The sequence below is a fragment of the Brassica napus genome, chromosome C5 (assembly GCF_020379485.1).
Source record: "Brassica napus cultivar Da-Ae chromosome C5, Da-Ae, whole genome shotgun sequence".
In the NCBI taxonomy this organism is placed as follows: Eukaryota; Viridiplantae; Streptophyta; class Magnoliopsida; order Brassicales; family Brassicaceae; genus Brassica; species Brassica napus.
The window spans coordinates 49,943,058-49,961,786 of record NC_063448.1 but is presented as its reverse complement, the minus strand read 5'-3'; the positions used below and the strand labels follow the sequence as shown (position 1 = coordinate 49,961,786).

Here is an 18,729-nt window from a genome sequence, read left to right as displayed (position 1 = left end):
GTGAGAAGGGAAAAAAGTATGATGATGATGCATATGAATAACTAAAATGGAAACTTATGCTCTGAAATGGAAATATCCCCAAGTCCAAAGGTCTTTCAACCTTCTTCATTAACCTTATTCACATCATGATCGTCACTTTGACCAACCCCGACAGATCTAGCTACGTGTTTAGCGCTCTATATGTTTAGATACCATTGCATCTCGCATAATATAACAACACATATTTCTTGAAATGTGTTTATTGTGATAGTTAATTGGTTACCTGCCTAATGACACTAAATACAAAAACTTGCAGAATCGCAGAATATATCTAACAATTAACTAGACCAATTCAGAAAACTAACTTCGAAAAGAAAAATCACTTTATCATTCAAAATTCTGTTGTAAATATATATATATTTGTCCTTACAAGTTCAGTTTTACAAATCTTTTTATATTCTGTTTATATAGTTCTACTAATGAGAGCAATTTCTTAGCCCAACTTTGTTTATTTTGTTATTCAGTCGAAGTATTAGAATCTTCACAAATGTTTAGAAAAAAAACTTTTGAGAAACATGCATATATTTTAGTTTCTGCATGTGTGAACTGTGTATGTGTATACTTATTGTATGTATGTATGTGAGTATGCATAGAATGGTAGATTGTAGGTGTGTAAGACGAAAGATCTAGGGGGCTTAAAAAAACGGAGAGAAAAGGACAGAGCATGTGAAAAGAGACAGAGAAATAAACAGAGTAGTGAACAGTCTTACTCTTTTTTTTTTCTGCAACTTAATGACCCCAACCCTCTCTGAAGTATTTCTGATTCTTCACATGCCTTCCTCTCCTTTCTTATTCCTATTCTATAAAATTAATGCCTGAAAAATATTTAATAAAAACGACAAAATATTTAACACTTTGAAAAAAGAACAAAAGTACTTTCACTTCACTTGCAACCAAACAAACCTAGTCCCCTTCTTTATCCAATGGTCTCTTGACTGCTCTCTATATCTCAGCTAAATACCCCTTTCTTTCTTTCTTATTTACCATGATGACACCTTATCAAACAACACCACATATTTCTACATATATCACCATGTAAAAACTAATAAAACTTTGACAAAAAAATGAATGGTCAAATTATTAAATTTACCTTGTTTCCTTTAGAGTCAGCAAAGCGTGAATATTTCATATTTAATTTTAAAAAGTTTGATTCTCTCTTTATCGAGTCAGAGATTTGTGCAGTGATACTCGTCAATTCTTTTTTTCAACACATCTACCAGTTGTTTTTATCTATCTGATTTTCATCTGCCTAGTCAGTAATATCAGGGTTCAATAAATGTAAATAATTGTTTTTAAAAGGAGTTCAGTAATAAAGAGGAAATGGCACACATTTTTAGGCCATCAAGTATTGGGATACAGCTGAAATTTTAAAAGAGCATCTGTTCGAAGGAAGAAAAAAAAGATTCCCAAAAATACAAATTTATTTATTATAACTTAAAATCAAAATAAAAAGGTTAATATTGAAGACTATTGAGAAAAATTAAGGGAGAGAGGAAAGAGTAGTCAGAGAGACAGGAGCATCAAGTGCTGCAGAAGAAGCAACAGGAACACTGGGCCTGAGTCTCTTCAGATTTGCCAGTCTTTATAGGACCACACTCTTCTTCCCCTCCTTACATTTTTATCTATCCATCTATTTTAACATTAACAATATTGGATATTTTAATGTTGTTTTGATTTTACACTACATGGCAAAACCCCTTAAAAGCTCTTGTCCTCATCTGACATTTTTCTTGACATCCATCTCCATTAGATTTTCTTTTATGAATGTTTTGTGATTTAACTCTTTGATTTAACTACCAACCATATAAAATCATGATTTCTTTTTATTAATATTTTTCTCCCAAAATATCTTATCTTTCTCTAATTTTTTCATAGTAAGACTAGTTACAATGGGGATGTTAAATCATTTTTTCAACAGTTTAATAGCTACACCGAAGTAGTTGAAAAACCAAAATAATCTGAGGTGGATTCATTGTAGTTAAAAGTATTCAACATGTTGAATACTCACAAGTGGGATCCATCTTATTATTTTTAATTTATAGTGTCATCTTGAATCTTTAAAGTCATTTATCTTATAATAAATTATATATTTTGTAAAATAAATTATATGAAAATTCATCATTTTTAGTGGTTTATAAATAGAGATTTGGTTTATTTGATTTGGATACATAAAAATATTTTCTTAATATAAGATAAAATTATGGGATAGAATGTTGAATTTATTAAAGTAGAATAAAATTTGAAAAATTATTGATGTAATAGGTGGAAGAAAGAGAAGGTGAGGTGGATTGATAAAAGGTGTAAGGTGTTGAATATTTCCAACAAATATACATAGTCTAATAGAGTGTGACTAATTGTATAGTAATCTTTGTTCTATAGTTAACTACAGAAACATATTAGTATATATAAAGTGGGTATGGCCTCGTGAAAAGGTAGAGGCTAGCTAGTGTTCATGCAAATTGCATCTGAGGAATATATGTTGAGAGAGAGAGAGAGAGAGAGAGAGAGAGAGAGAGAGAGAGAGAGAGAGAGAGAAATATCAAACAAGAGGGAAAGAGTGACAGAGAGAGTGTTGGTCTTCTTTGTCTGTCTCTGTCCTAAACTCAGGAACCCTAGATTACCTCTGAAGCTATCAAGAAAGCTCTTATTTTCTTCTTTTATCTTCTTTTGATTTTCTATATAAACCCTTTGAGGAAAGCTAGAAAATAAGAAAGATGATGAGTCTAAGTGGAAATGGTGGGAGAACAATAGAGAGGCCTCCATTTACACCAACACAATGGCAAGAACTGGAGAATCAAGCCCTAATTTACAAGTACATGGTCTCAGGAGTTCCTGTCCCACCTGAGCTCATCTTCTCCATTAGAAGAAGCTTGGACTCTTCCTTGGTCTCTAGACTCCTCCCTCACCAATCCAGTAAGCCCTAAACTTATTTTTTTATCTTCTATTTTGTTTAAATTTCTTGGTTTCTTTTTATTTGGCATAAAGTTTTAATCTTTTGTTGATTCTCATGCCTCTAGAAGTTTGCAGCTTTTGTGTGTTTGAGTGTTTGTCTTAACTTTTTCTCATATGACCACTTTCACAAACTCAGCGTTAACATTCTTCTAGTGATTATGGATAATTTAATTAAGGTCTTAAACTAGGGTTTTACATGAAACATCATGATTAATATTAGGGTATTGGTTCATTGGCAGTTGGGTGGGGATGCTATCAGATGGGGTTTGGTAGAAAACCAGATCCAGAACCAGGAAGGTGCAGAAGAACAGATGGTAAGAAATGGAGATGCTCAAGAGAAGCATACCCTGATTCAAAGTACTGTGAAAAACACATGCACAGAGGAAGGAACCGTGCCAGAAAATCTATTGATCAGAATCAGACAACTGCTCCTTTAACATCACCATCTCTCTCTTTCCCCAACAACAACAACCCAAGCCCTACCTTGTCTTCTTCCTCCTCTACTTATTCAGCTGCTTCTTCATCTCCTTCCATTGATGCTTACAGTAATATCAATAGGCTTGGTGTTGGTAGTAGTAACAGTAGAGGTTACTTCAACAACCATTCCCTTGACTATCCTTATCCTTTGTCCTCACCTAAACAGCAACAACAACAGACTCTTCATCATGCTTCTGCTTTGTCTCTTCACCAAAACACATCTACTGATTCTCAGTTCAATGCCTTAGCTTCTGCAACTGACCATAAAGACTTCAGGTTCTGTGTCTCATTATTTCATTTCCCTTGTTTTATGATTACCTTTTTGTTAATTCTTAAAAATAGCTTTTTTGTATTAATTATGATTTCAGATACTTTCAAGGGATTGGGGAGAGAGCTGGAGTTGGAGCTGGGGAGAGGACTTTTTTTCCAGAAGCTTCTAGAAGCTTTCAAGATTCTCCATACCATCACCAACGACCGTTAGCAACAGTAATGAATGACCCGTACCACTCTGGTACTGATCATAAGGTTGATCATCATCATCACACATACTCATCCGTATCATCATCATCTCAGCATGATCAAGATCATCATCGACAACAACAGCAGCAATGTTTTGTTATGGGCGCTGACATGTTCAACAAACCCACAAGAACTGTCTTCGCAAACACATCGAGGCAAGATCATCAAGAAGAGGAGGAGAAAGATTCATCAGAAACAAAGAAGTCTCTACATCATTTCTTTGGTGAGGACTGGGCGCAGAACAAAAACAATTCAGATTCTTGGCTTGACCTTTCTTCCCATTCAAGACTCGACACTGGTAATCTATAACCTAATTCTATGCTAATAGCTGGATAGATAATAACAGTTCCAATGTACTGTCAGTTTTTTAAATTTAATTTCTCTCAGGTAGTTGATTGAGACCATGTAGCATCAATGATGGGTCTCTGCACCAGCACACACCACACACACCATACAAGTGACACTTCACATCTATTTCTGTGAAACATTGAGAGACAAAGACACTGTTTGCGGAAACCTACTATGTATCTCCATGTGTGTGTTGGGTCCAACCAACAAGACAAGTGATCCGACATTTTTATATATATATATTATCTCTGTGTGTTTTTCTCTCTTTGCTTTTTTTTTTCTCTAGCTTCTGTTTTCTTTCAAGCTATCTTTCTTTATCTCTCACTCTAATGTAGCTGACAGAAACACAAAAGTGAACATGACTTTTGTGAGGGGTTATATTTGATTTGTTTCTTAGGATGCAAGCATATTTAGTTTTTTTTTTATAACATCATTGCAAAGGCCAGTCAAACCAAACATCATTAGACCTACGAATAACTAGATTTTGTCGTTTATTGAAAAACAAACAATCATGTACAACTTTGGGTTTACTTTACTTGCATGCATGTGCTTGTTTAGCATAAAGAGGGATGGAGAGTAAAAAAGACCAACATCATGCATGACTCTTGATCCGTTAAGTATATAAAAGCTTTGACGTGGGTATGATTACTTGGAATCATTACCAACACTAATTATATTTTATTCCAATATTTTATATTACTGACAGATGAGAATTTAAAAAGGCATGTTGCCAACGAAGATTCCGTGAGTGGGAATCAAGTCCAGATGAAAACCAGCACATCTTTGGTCGGTCATGCCTAGCAAAAACGCGTCTTAAAACACTTTCATAGTTAAGGAACAAGATCAATACCATAATCAACCATGTGACCTCCTAACCCGAGTCTGGACAAAACTTTTAGAACACCAGAACCAAAGTCAGGTTACCAATTCCCATTACCTAGCTTTATGGAGATCTCAACATTACGCAAGAAGATGCAGAAGCAGAGATCTAGTTTATAGATAAACACACAAAAGATTCTGACATTCTCTGATTCTTGCCTATCAGTTACAGTCTAATCGGGTTCCTCTATACCTAAAGAATGTCAAAATCAAACCCAAGAGTGACAAAGAATCTGTTTTGTGTCCAAGTAAAGCAAAACGTGGAGAAAGATACTTGATCTTCCTATACTCTGCCTTGATCCTCCTCACTATAAACCCTGGAAGCGCTTATTAGAGAAAGTAACAAGAAGAACATTTCAGACATATAGCGAATCACAATAAGATAATAGTCAGTTTTGGAACCATCTCACAGAATCATCGCCTTAAAAAAACAAATTATACATGACCATAATCTCTTTCCATCGACCTCTCTGTTTTGACTCTAGTTAGCATATCTCGTTAGGGGCATGTAAATGAAAAAAAAAAAAAAAAACTAGACAAAACCAAGAAAATTCAGAGAAAAAGATAGAATAGAAAGAAAAAGAATGAGGCCATCATTTACAGAGGAAGATGTTCATGATCCAAGAAAGTATCGTCGTTGATCGTGTCTCAAAAAGTGAGTGTTTTTTTTCCAGGCAATGAATGAAAATTCAATTAAATAGATATATAGATATATATATATATATATATTCTCCCCCAAATCAATAAGTACGAGTCATCCTCAACAGCTGATTTCTCTTGAAAACCAAGAAGGCAACGACGCAAATCTGCAGCAATGCTGCGATCCCAGCGAACACCAGACCCACGATCTTCCCGGTGTTTAACCCGCTGCTTTTCTCCGACTGCTTGAAGGTCCGTACAGGCGGAGGAGGTGGCGGCCGTAACCTCCGTGGTTTGTTTCTACGAGACTGCGGGGGAGAAGCTAGCTCATTCGGAGGAGGCGGCGGCGGAGAATTAGGAGGAGGTGATGGCGATGGTGGAGGCGGCGGAGGAGGAGGAGGTGAGGGTGAGGGTGGAGGCGGAGGAGACAAAATGCCAACGGTGGATTGAGGCGGAGGAGGGGTATTGAACTGAGGAGTCGGTGGAGGAGGAGGAGATTGCGACTGCCAAAATGAAGGCGGAGAGGATTGAGATTGGCGTCGATCTTGATCTTGATCTTGATCTTGCTGTTGCGATTGAGCAAGGAGGAAGGCATGGAAACTGAGAATCATGGCCACGAGTAAAACGATATTCAAAAACCCCATTTATCACCCACCCACCCACCCACCAGATTGACTTGGATCCAAGAGAAGTTCTTCTTCCTTTGGCCTCTCTCAGCGCATGGTGGAATTCGCTTCGTCCGATCTGGTCAACACGGAAGGGAGACGCCGATTTGGTGTTTCTGGAGGAAAGAGAGAAGCAAGGAAGGTCTATTGAAGAACAATTGACCATACAACGAAAACTTTGGTAATTTTTTTCCGGGAATATGCAGAGAGAGAGAGAGAGAGAAGTAACGGCTTAGGGCTAAATCTGGGGAAGTGAGAGAAGAGAGATAGAGATTAGGGAGAAATTTGGGGGGGGGGGGGGGGGGAACTGTGAAAATAATAGATTTATGTTATAAAAAGAAGTTGAATTTTATTGTATCGCCAGAATTTAAATAATGGTAAAATTTATACCCGTAGAATTTATAACACTGATAGAGAGTGTTTATTATCTGAGAGATGAGAAGTTTAGGTGTGCCTTACAACGAACGAATATAGAAAAAAAATTCACTGTGCAAATAGTGCAGCGGGCCCCACATCTTTATATTTTCAACATAATCGGCTGCTTTTATAACACTCCCCCTTGGGGACCGGTGTCACTATCCATTCTCGCTTAACGTCTTTGTTGCCTCTTTAAAAACCTTTCCAGGAAAACCCAATGGGAAAAACCATAGTAAGGTAAAAAGAGTACAACTACGTAAGCTCCCCCTCGAATAAGCAGTCATAGATCCTTCTGATGACGCATTCCAATGTTATGGATGTGTTTTCTGAATACCGAGGTAGGGAGTGATTTTGTGAAGAGGTTGGCTGCATTGTCGCATGATCGAACATATCTTACTTCAATCTCTTTATTCTTCTCGAGCTCTTGCGTGTATGAGAAGAACTTCGGAGGTATATGTTTGGTTCTATCGCTTTTGATATATCCTTCCTTCGTTTGAGTAACACATGCCGCGTTATATTCATATAGAATAGTTGGCTCTGTATTTTTGTCAATCCCACTGCTTGAACGGATGTGTCGGCTTATTGATCTTAGCCATACACATTCTCTACTTGCTTCATGGAGTGCAATGATCTCAGCGTGATTTGAAGAAGTAGCAACAAGTGTCTGCTTCTGAGAACGCCAAGATATGGCGGTGCCTCCAATTGTAAAAACATATCCTGTCTGGGATCGAGCTTTGTGTGGATCTGACAAATAACCTGCATCTGCAAAACCAATCATTTGACCTTTTGAACTTTTAGGATAAAACAAGCCTAAATCAGTTGTTCCTTGAAGGTAACGAAAGACATGTTTAATTCCATTCCAATGTCTTCGCGTAGGAGACGAACTGAATCTCGCTAAAAGATTAATGGCAAAAGATATGTCAGGTCGAGTACAATTTGCAAGATACATAAGAGCTCCAATTGCACTTAAATATGGAGTTTCAGGACCAAATATTTCTTCATTTTCCTCAGATGGTCGAAACGGATCATTTTCAACATTAAGTGATCTAACGACCATCGGAGTGCTAAGAGGAGTTGCTTTATCCATGTTAAAGCGTTTCAATACTCGTTTAGTATATGTAGACTGGTGTACAAATATACCCTTTTGAGAATGCTCAATTTGTAATCCTAGACAATATTTAGTCTGCCCGAGATCTTTCATCTCAAATTCTCCTTTCAGATAGTTTGATGCCTTTTGAATTTCGTTTTGAGTTCCAATAATATTAAGATCATCAACGTACACCGCGATTATCACAACGGATATTTTTTTCTTTATGAAAACACAAGGGCATATAGGATCATTCGTGTATCCTTCTTTTGTTAAGTGTTCGCTGAGACGATTATACCACATTCGTCCAGATTGTTTTAACCCATATAATGATCTTTGCAATTTTATTGCACATAACTCTTTAGGTCTGAAACTTAACGTTTCTCGCATTTTAAATCCATCTGGAATTCTCATATAGATATCAGTATCTAATGATCCATATAAATATGCCGTAACGACATCCATGAGACGCATTTCTAAATTTTCATTGGCCGTTAGGCTCATCAGGAATCTAAATGTGATTGCGTCCATAACAGGAGAATAAGTTTCCTCGTAATCAATTCCTGGCCTTTGAGAGAAACCTTGGGCTACGAGACGAGCTTTGTATCTTGTAATCTCGTTTTTCTCATTTTTTTTCGGACAAACACCCATTTGTACCCAACAGGTTTTATATCTTTGGGTGTGAGCACAATAGGTCCGAATACATTTCGTTTGTTAAGCGAATCTAATTCGACTTGAATTGCATCTTTCCATTTTATCCAGTCATGTCTCTTTTGACATTCATATACAGACTTTGGTTCTGGATCTTCGTTTTCTTCATTTATTTCCTTTGCTAAAAGGTATGAGAAAACGTCATCAATATCATCCATCTCATTTCGTTTCCATATCTTTCCATTATGGATGTAATTGATAGAAATCTCATGATTTCCTTCAGATTCAAGATGCTTTATATTGTCGTTAGATTCACAATTTTTTTCGTCCAAAATATTTTCTATTATTTTGGGAGTATCATGCTTTTCACATTCCTTACGTTTTATAGGAAGTTTATCCTTTGAACCAATAGGTCTACCGCGCTTTAAACGTGTTTCTGATTCACGTGTATCAACTGCCGTTCCACCGTTTTGTGGTATTTCAATACGAGCAGGAGCATTTGCAGCAGGTATATGTGATTTAGTTACCATTTTGGTATTAGCAAATGCATCAGGTAGCTGATTTGCTATATTTTGTAAATGCATGATACGTCGAACTTCTAGTTCTGACTGTTTTGTAGGAGGATCAAGGTGTAATAAAGATGGTACACTCCATTTGATCTCTTTTCCTATTTGCTTATTGGCTCCCCCTAGAGTTGAGAATTCTTTCTCATTGAAATGACAATCCGCAAATCGTGCCGTAAACACATCACCAGTTTGTGGTTCTAGGTATCTTATTATTGATGGAGAATCATAGCCAATATATATTCCCAACCGTCTTTGCGGTCCCATCTTTGTACGTTGTGGTGGTGCTATTGGAATATAAACCGTACAACCAAAGATTTTTAGATGAGAGATATTTGGTTCTTTTCCAAATGCTAACTGTAATGGGGAATATCTATGGTATGCACTTGGTCTTATCCGAATCAGTGCTTCTGCATGCAAAATAGCATGTCCCCATACAGAGGTTGGGAGTTTTGATCTCATGATCAATGGCCTTGCAATTAGTTGCAGCTGTTTAATTAATGATTCTGCCAAACCATTTTGTGTATGAACATGAGCAACAGAATGCTCTACTTCAATCCCTGATACCATACAATAATCATTAAAAGCTTGGGATGTGAATTCACCCGCGTTATCTAATCTAACTCTTTTAATTGGATAATCCGAGAACTGTGCTCTTAATTTGATTATCTGAGTTAGAAATCTCGCAAAAGCCATATTTCGAGATGATAACAAACAAACATACGACCATCTACTCGATGCATCGATTAATACCATAAAGTAGTAGAATGGTCCACACGGTGGATGTATTGGTCCACAAATATCACCTTGGATTCTTTCCAAAAACTTTGGTGATTCTTTGTCAATTTTGGTTGGTGATGGTCTTATGATTAATTTTCCAAGAGCACACGCATCACATGTCATTTTATTACATTGGTATATATCTTGGGTTTTTATTGAATGACCATGTGAGTTTTCAATGATTTTTCGCATCATTGTAGTGTCTGGGTGACCAAGACGATCATGCCATAATGTAACATCTTCTGGATTTCTTTTGATCACAAGATGTGATTCTATAGCATCAATATAAGTGTGATGCAATCCAGAAGGAAGTTCTGGAAATTTTTCCAGTACAAGGCCTTTGGCTGATTTTTCAGAAGTTATATATAAATACTTCTTTCCATTCACAGTTGTAGACTGAGTGTTATACCCTTGACGGTATATATCTTTGAAACTCAACAACTTTCTCTTAGAACTTGGAGAATATAAGGCATTATCTATGGAAAACTTTGTTTCATTAGGCAACATAAAGTTTGTCTTGCCAATTCATTCGATTGTGTTTACAGTCATTTTTACTGACTTTAAAGTAGAGAAATATCTCTTATCTTTCAGTATAGTGTGCGTTGTGCCACTATCTGGTATGCAAACTTCTCTACCAATTTGCTTAGTTGTTGTTCCATTTGCTTTCTTATCCATTTCTGTAACACACAGTTAATATCAATAAAGAAAATAAACTTTCATAAGTAAACATATTATGCATCAATAACAAGTACACAATAATTATACATTAGTTATTCTGAATACAACATTATTCTGAAAGTGAAATACAAAATATTTTATGGCATCACTGGGCATTATTAAGCTTGATCAGTACAAGCATTTCAATTATTTTGATGAGTGGTCTCGTCGAAATCTCCCATAAAGTCAGAGGATTCGAGGTATGTCGATGTTGTACCCACAAGGTGTTCATTTAGATTTAATTCCTTTGCCTTGCCTTTAATAGATTCTTGGTACAATTGGCATAGATGCCGAGGAGTTCGACACACTTGAGACCAGTGTCCCTTCGATCCACATCTGTAACAGACGTTCTCATTTTTATGAGTAGGGTTTTCTTGGGTTTCTTTCCCTTTTAGCCGATCAGATTGATTCCATGTGTTGGATCCCCTTCCTCTTGGGTTGTTACTCCTTTCGTGGTTGCGGTTAAATCGATAACCACGACCATGACCAAAACCACGATTGTGACCACAACCATGACCACGCCCACGATAGGAATAATTTCCTTTTTCCGTATTTTTTATATCCGTTGCATTTACCTCAGAAAAATACTTTGGTTCCCGTGGGTCGGGCATTGTGGTTTTTAATGAGGAGTTCATTATTTCTCTCCGCTATTATAAGCGCCACATCGAGTTCAGAGAACCTCGTATACCCACAATTTCTATATTGTTTTTGTAGAACATAATGATTTTTTTTGGAACGTTTGGTAAGTTTTCTCGAGCATTTCTGCTTCCGAAACAGGCTTACCGCAATAATCTAATTGCGCCGCTATTCTCAATACAGCAGAATTGTACGTTTCCACTTTTTCAAAATCTTGAAATCGTAGATTTTTCCACTCATCGAGTGCATGGAGGAGAGTAATTTTCTTTTGGTTATCAAACCTCTCCTTCAGAGCTTTCCATAGATCTAAGGGATCTTTGGTTCTCGCATAATCATGCGTAAGATTTTCATCTAGATGCCTTCTCAGAAATATCACGGTCTTAGCCTTTTCATGAGAGGTTGATATATTGCCTTCTTTTATTGTTTCGAGTATTTTCTCGGAATCTAGATGAAGCTCCATGTTTGTAACCCATGCCGTGTAGTTTGTCCCAGTTACTTCCAATGCCGGAAACTGAAGTTTCTTGATTTTTGCCATTTGTATTTCTAAACACATAAATAAAAATTATTAGAATATTATTCATATTAAAATGAACCGTTTACATTAATCATGCAAGCAATTACAATGAGAAGCGATGTAAAGAAAAGTAAACCGATATTCATCTTAAATTCTCCCGGAGTAAATTCTCCAACAGATAAACCGTAAATAGAAACACAAATGACACATAAAAACAAAAGTGCCCGAATCATCTTTCTTTAAATAGAAAAATCGGAGGAGGGCGATTTGAAAGTTTTTGAGAGAAGATGAAATGTTTTGGATGAGGAAATAAAGTGAAAATGAGTTGTATTTATAGATGAAAATCACTGTTCATGACCGTTTGAGAAAGGAAAATTTTTTGAAAAGATTTCTTTGTGACCGTTGGTGTTAAATCGAGTGCACCAAAAATCAGTCTGAAAATATCGTAATAAACGGTCAATCAAATCTATAAAATTTCATAAAAGTAAAAAATTATGGCAATAAAATATTTATGATATGACAACAAATCATGCGACGGCTCAGCCGGTCAATGCAGAGTAATAAATAAATTATACGGCGGCTCGGCCTACCAATTAATAATAAACAGAATATAAGGCGGCTCGGCCTACCAAAAAATAATAAACAGAATATAAGGCGGTTCGGCCGACCAATAAATAATAAACAAAATATAAGGCGGCTCGGCCGACCAATAAATTTATTAAATTACTAATAAATAATATAGGCGGTATTCCGACCATTATAACATGATATAAATAATAGTAGATGCGGTATACCGACCATTATAGTAGGGTATAAATGATACAAATAAATTTTACCAATTTAGAGAACGATCGTGCTAATAACGTGTTATAAAAAGAACTGGAATTTTATTGTATCGCGGGAATTTAAATAAGGGAAAAATTTATACCCGTAGAATTTATAACACTGATAGAGAGTGTTTATTATTAGAACGAAGAGAAGTTGAGGTGTGCCCTACAACGAACGAAAACGTTCGTATATATAGAAAAGAAATTCACTGTGCAAATAGTGCAGCGGATCCCACATCTTTATATTTTCAACATAATCGGCTACTTTTATAACAATTTCGATTTTTACAAGCCGTGATTTACTCCCATCGCATACAGATCATAATCCTCCCGCCCCCATCGCAGGGTATAAATGATACAAATAAATTTTACCAATTTAGAGAACGATCGTGCTGATAACGTGTTATAAAAAGAACTGAAATTTTATTGTATCGCGGGAATTTAAATAAGGGCAAAATTTATACCCGTAGAATTTATAACACTGATAGAGAGTGTTTATTATTAGAGAGAAGAGAAGTTGAGGTGTGCCTTACAACGAACGAAAACGTTTGTATATATAGAAAATAAATTCACTGTGCAAATAGTGCAGTGGGCCCCACATCTTTATATTTTCAACATAATCGGTTGCTTTTATAACAATTTCTATTTTTACATCGCATACAGATCCCCCCCCCCCTCCACGTAACCTTCTTATTAGTTTTTTTTCGGTTAAGAGACCGGTTCGGTTCAGTTTTACACTAAACTAGCGAGTAGGCATGGGGCATTCGGGGTCCCAATCGGATTTCGGTTTTTTAGGTTTATCAAAATCAACTACATTCGGGTTATATGAAAATTCGGTTCAGAACCGGTTCAGATTCTATCCGGTTCGGATCGGGGTTAATAAATCTTCAAAGAACCGGTACAACCTATTAAACTTTCGGATACGGGTCCCAATCGGTTCTTTGGTTTAAAAGTACTTGATTTATATCTATTTTGTAATCAAAACATAAGTAAAATCAATTCAAAAATAAGAAAAAAACATCAAACGTGATCATTCAAAATCAAACGAAGGCAAACATAGTTATTGATAAAAAGAAAACCAAATAAATGAGAGCATAAAACGAAAACCAATTTCTCATGAAATAAAAAACATTATTCAATGAAAACAAAACCAAAATCTAAAAACTTCAAGTTTCAACCGCCACCTTCAACCATCAATCTTCGTGTAATAGATAATTATTTTAGACGTTCAATAATATTTTATTGTATCTTAGATACATATTAGGAATTGAAATCATGTTTTGAAATCTTTCGGGTTCTATCGGGTATCCATTTATGTTCGGATTCGGTTTGGATAATACCCGTAACCCGAAATACCGTAGAACAAGATCCATTCGGTATTTACGTCGAGTTCGGATTCATTTTTATCGGATCGGATTCAGTTCAGGTTTTCGGGTTCGTTTATTTGCCCAGCCCTACTAGCGAGTAACGTATGATAGAGAAACCGCCCCTTAAAATCGTTGCATTTTGTAATGTATATATTCTGAAGTGAAAAATAAAAGATGAAAAAGCCATTTCCAATGAATGTACAAACAAGTTTCCAACTACACTTTCGATTATCCTAGCAAACAAAGTAGCACAGCAGCATCATCTTTTGCAGATCCCATCATTGGACATGATGCCCAACTTCATAGCTCTGATGATGCATGTGAAGTACATCCTCGGTTTTTATCCCCATGCCATGGAACAAGCATAGTTCACCACCAGTTTCCCATCTATCCCAAAGTTCTGCAATTTTTTTACAAACAATCTTTAAGCTTATAACGTCTTCTTCCAGGAAAAAAAAAAAAACAGAGCAAAGAGAAGAAGCTAAAGATTAAAAACAAGCCAGGGCTAAAGCCAAAAGAGATGGAATGATGTAGAACTAATTTCCGAAGCATAGTGCAGGAGAGAAAAGCCCAGTGGAAGAAGTAGATGGAAAAAATACTTACATTGTATAGATCAATTACTGATTCATCAGGGTTTGGCGAGAAAGCACTGTTTACATACACAAACTTACAAACACCGAAGAAAAGATATCATCAGTACAGTGTTTCAAAAGAGAACAACACACAAAAAGATGGATTTGATTAAAAATGATCACCAATGAGTCAGAGTGAAGCTGCCTTCCTAGAAAGTCAATCACTTTAGCAAACTTATCCGTCCCTGAAATCTGACGCCAACACAAAGCAGACCACCACCACACATGTAAACTCTCCAACCATATCAAAGAAACATTCTCAACAAGATATATCAAAAACTAATTACATATCTATGAAGGCATCTTAGATATGATCCGGATCCGATTAAATAACAAAAGAAGCCAATGAAGAAACGAACTTCCATAGTCAAACACTCACATATATCATAGATTCAACTCATTATCTCAGTACCAGATCCTTAACACAAATGATCCAACCCAAGATTTACAATGTTGTATGTCACTAGTGGAAGGTTTGAATAAACACAATAAGAACCCTAATCTCAAGTCACAACTCAAATCAAAAGTTGATAATTCCCTAAGGAAAGAATGTGATTGATTCGAGAATAAGCTACCTTGAACTTATTTTGTTTCAGTATTGGAGCACCTCCTGTAGCTCTTAGATGAACAACAACTGTGACCAAAAAAAAAAACAAAACAGATATGATCAAATCGGCGCCGTGAAAGAGTATACAAAGCTACTAATCAAATAACAATAGATTCAACATCTTCGTATACGACGAATCAATTACTCACTTTTCCGAACGGAGCTCGGCGACTCCGTCGCCATTGACGAGAGATGGAGAGAAAATATTAGAACGACGACGAGGACGACATTACTTGCCTTTACGAAATTAAAGCAGATCAAGTTGGGCTTAAACTTGTTTAGATATTTAGGCCCATCTTAGTTTTAAGCCCATTATATATCTTACCTGCTGGCTAGCTAACAAACAATTTGTTAGATATTCACATGGTGAGGGAGACTAGACACATATAGAAAACAAGACGATGACATTGACCGGTTTGAGATGGATCAATCGTTATCCTTATAAAGTAATATTGTCGATCACATTATGAGTATAATTTATAGGGATAAATGGAAAGAAGACAAGGTTTATGCATCATGTCTGCCTGGGCACACTATTGGAAGTTAATGATTTGGTGGAGTTAGGTTGGTTAATGACAAATCCACAGGCAATTAATGGTGTTATCTTGATATTTCCTACAGTCATTTTCTTGGTCTCCTTCCATGTGATTCTGTTCTTCGTCATTAACTTGGTGCAGTTGGGATAAGAGAATCACATATTAATACCTGACTACGTATACATGTCTCTAGCCAGAAGTACACACCAAATCTAATTCTAAGTATCAAACGCGACACCCATAGCTCATAACAATGATTTTTGGAAGAAAGATAACAAAAAATATGTAAATAAAAACAGGTCTATGACTCTGGTAGGTACGGAGAGTTGTAAATGACTTTATCATTTCTATTTTCCCTCCGAAATAACTCAAGCTTTACATGCTGACTATTGTAATTTTGTTTCATACAATATGCACTCTCTGCAACACTTCCATTTGAAGATGTAAATCGGAGCTCGTAGATGTTAATAGTCTTTTATGACTAACTAGACGACAAAGTCACTTATACTAGATGCATTAGTCTTTAATACATGAGACATGCAAAGTGGTAAAGACCATGTGGATGCAAGCAGTAGCGGCCCTGGACAGAAGCCATGGAAGCATAAGTTTCCGGCCCTAAAAAAATATATGAATTTTTCGGCCAAGATTTTTTTAAAATTTTGTGTAACTTAATTAGCTAACAGGCCCTAAATTTTTTTTGTGCTCCCGGTCTATGTTGTTTTGAACTTTCTCAGGGCCGGTCTGGATGCAAGATGTTATAGCTGGAAAATGATAAACTCGAGGGTTTATGTCTTTACATAGTTGTTGAAGTAGTTGATGATGCAGTGTGTGTCAGAGGAGGCATGCGGAGTGGTGGAGACCATGTGGATGCAAGATGTTGAGCTGGTGTGGGATAAATTTGAAGAGCAAGTTTATACCGTGGAGAAAATGCAACAGATAAACTTGGGGAACAAGTTTGTGCCTAGAATAATAAGGACAATTCCAAAAAAAAAAAGTGTACTTATTTCTATGGAAATTGTCCATATCTATGTTTCTTGGATAAAGGGTTTTGGGAACGTGGAGATCACTATAAAATAGCTATGGAGGCTTGTGTATTCCATAAGACACTGGGTTATTATTATAGAGGAAGGATGAAAATTCATTAGAGTATTCTTGGGTCGTGATGAAGCAGACGTTGAAGCATACGACGACGGATATACAACTTTGGGTAGATTATGAATCTTTCAGTAGCAGTTGTTAGGGTGTTAACAAGATGTGTGTTGGACCGAGATTTGGTACAAATCTCTTCCATTAATATTGGGTGTTGATTACTATTCTATATAAGGTCAAATATGTTAGTTGTCGACCTCCTAGAATCTCGGCCTCATTCAACGTGAGAATAAGTCAAAGCTGAAGATGAGGAGCACGTGTAACAACAAAATAATATGAAGAGAAAGTCCTATAAAATTTATCTTCACAAGGATCCCACTTTTGGAGCTCACGAGGGCTCACGACCATGAATACAATTCTTCCCGATCTTCCTATTTAATTAAAGAGGATTATGGCTTATTGGGGGATAGAGCATCAACCACCTGAGACCATATCATTCTTCACCACCATCCCGATGACGTCTATGTAATGAACACGACGTCGAATTCTCTCCACTACACAAACAAGACATGAGTCCTTGTTCACCGATATTGAACCCTAAGTTCTTAAAGACTACCCGACCAAACTCAAACGACCTCTCGTCCAAGATGGTAAGAGATAAACCAATGTCTCTCTCGAGAACCGAAGAAGCCGATGTCACGCTCGAGACCAGTGAAACCGACATCTTTTTCGAGATAATGATAACTGAACTACGTTTAGACTTGATCCCTTGACGGGTACCTAGGCAGCTCGATCCCGAGTTCAGTCACGGTCCTTCCTTCTCCCGATATCTCTATGATATTCGACCTACGAATATAGTCCATTTTCGACGACTCAGACCTGATTATATCGTTGTGTTCTGAGGATATCGTTGCACACGTTATTTCTTCCCTAGTTTTTACAATCAAACACTATCAAATGCTTAGTGTAGATTTTAGGATCTACACTGTGTAAAGCTGATTAAGAAAGTCTTATAATAGATTTTTTAGACGATTTCTAATAAAACATAAATGTTTGCTTGTATCTATTTTGTCTCTTGATTTATCTTCTGCATTACTTAATTGTGGTTGCATTTTTGCACTAACACCATCGAAACAAGAAACCGCTTATTTTTCCGTGTCCTGACTCTGAGTTTATTTGGATTAACCTCACAAGAAACTTGCTAAATCACAATTATTCGAATGACTGGAGCCAGAATCTACAGCAGACTCTATTTGGATGGCACACGAGGGTTCTTGGTTCACACGGTTTTTCAATCTGCAGTATAAATAGCGTGGCGAGAGAGAAATAGCATACAACATGGATAACCATCTCACGAGCCGACCCTCATGATTGCTTATGTTGACAAGCACATACGCAACTGCATTGATTCAGTAAGGGGCAGAGTTGAAGCAAAATACTCTCAGGCAAATGAGTATATGGTTCACTTCTTGCTAAATGGAGTAATCTGAACAAATTTAACATTCATTTATAAAGATTTTATGTCTCATACAAAATAGAAAATAACCTCGAATATCCATGATATATAGTCTAATGGCTGAAAACTAACCCGGTTCATATTTTTGTTGGGGCATGTGCAAAAGTAAAAAAAACTCCATATATAACTATTTTTTATAAATAAATCACGTAAATACCTTGATATCACGATCAACGTATGAGTTGAGTTAGGGTATCTCCAACCCCACTCTATTTTCTACACCAAACTCTATTATAGAGTAAAGTCTTCTCCAACCCCACTCTAAAATAGTG

The 18,729-nt window shown here is 36.5% G+C and overlaps 3 protein-coding genes across 3 annotated transcripts; 1 reads left to right on the top strand and 2 right to left on the bottom strand.

Moving 5' to 3' along the window:
- Positions 1-2,467: 2,467 nt before the first annotated feature.
- LOC111207183 (growth-regulating factor 5) lies at positions 2,468-4,742 on the top strand. The gene is made up of 4 exons (XM_022704932.2): positions 2,468-2,952; positions 3,231-3,744; positions 3,837-4,285; positions 4,375-4,742. Exons 1-4 carry the CDS (start codon positions 2,754-2,756, stop codon positions 4,380-4,382), a joined length of 1,170 nt encoding a protein of 389 aa, XP_022560653.1. The 5' UTR covers positions 2,468-2,753; the 3' UTR covers positions 4,383-4,742.
- Positions 4,743-5,765: 1,023 nt separating this feature from the next.
- LOC106361952 (proline-rich receptor-like protein kinase PERK9) lies at positions 5,766-6,817 on the bottom strand. Its single transcript, XM_013801768.3, has one exon. It carries the CDS (start codon positions 6,495-6,497, stop codon positions 5,955-5,957), a length of 543 nt encoding a protein of 180 aa, XP_013657222.2. The 5' UTR covers positions 6,498-6,817; the 3' UTR covers positions 5,766-5,954.
- A 7,365-nt stretch (positions 6,818-14,182) lies between these two features.
- Positions 14,183-15,597, bottom strand: LOC106377041 (ubiquitin-like protein ATG12B). The gene is made up of 5 exons (XM_048758767.1): positions 15,466-15,597; positions 15,285-15,343; positions 14,833-14,901; positions 14,681-14,743; positions 14,183-14,477 (listed from the first exon to the last, which is right to left on the bottom strand). The coding sequence occupies exons 1-5, from the start codon at positions 15,497-15,499 to the stop codon at positions 14,418-14,420; spliced, it is 285 nt and encodes a 94-aa protein (XP_048614724.1). The 5' UTR covers positions 15,500-15,597; the 3' UTR covers positions 14,183-14,417.
- Between the last annotated feature and the right edge of the window lie 3,132 nt (positions 15,598-18,729).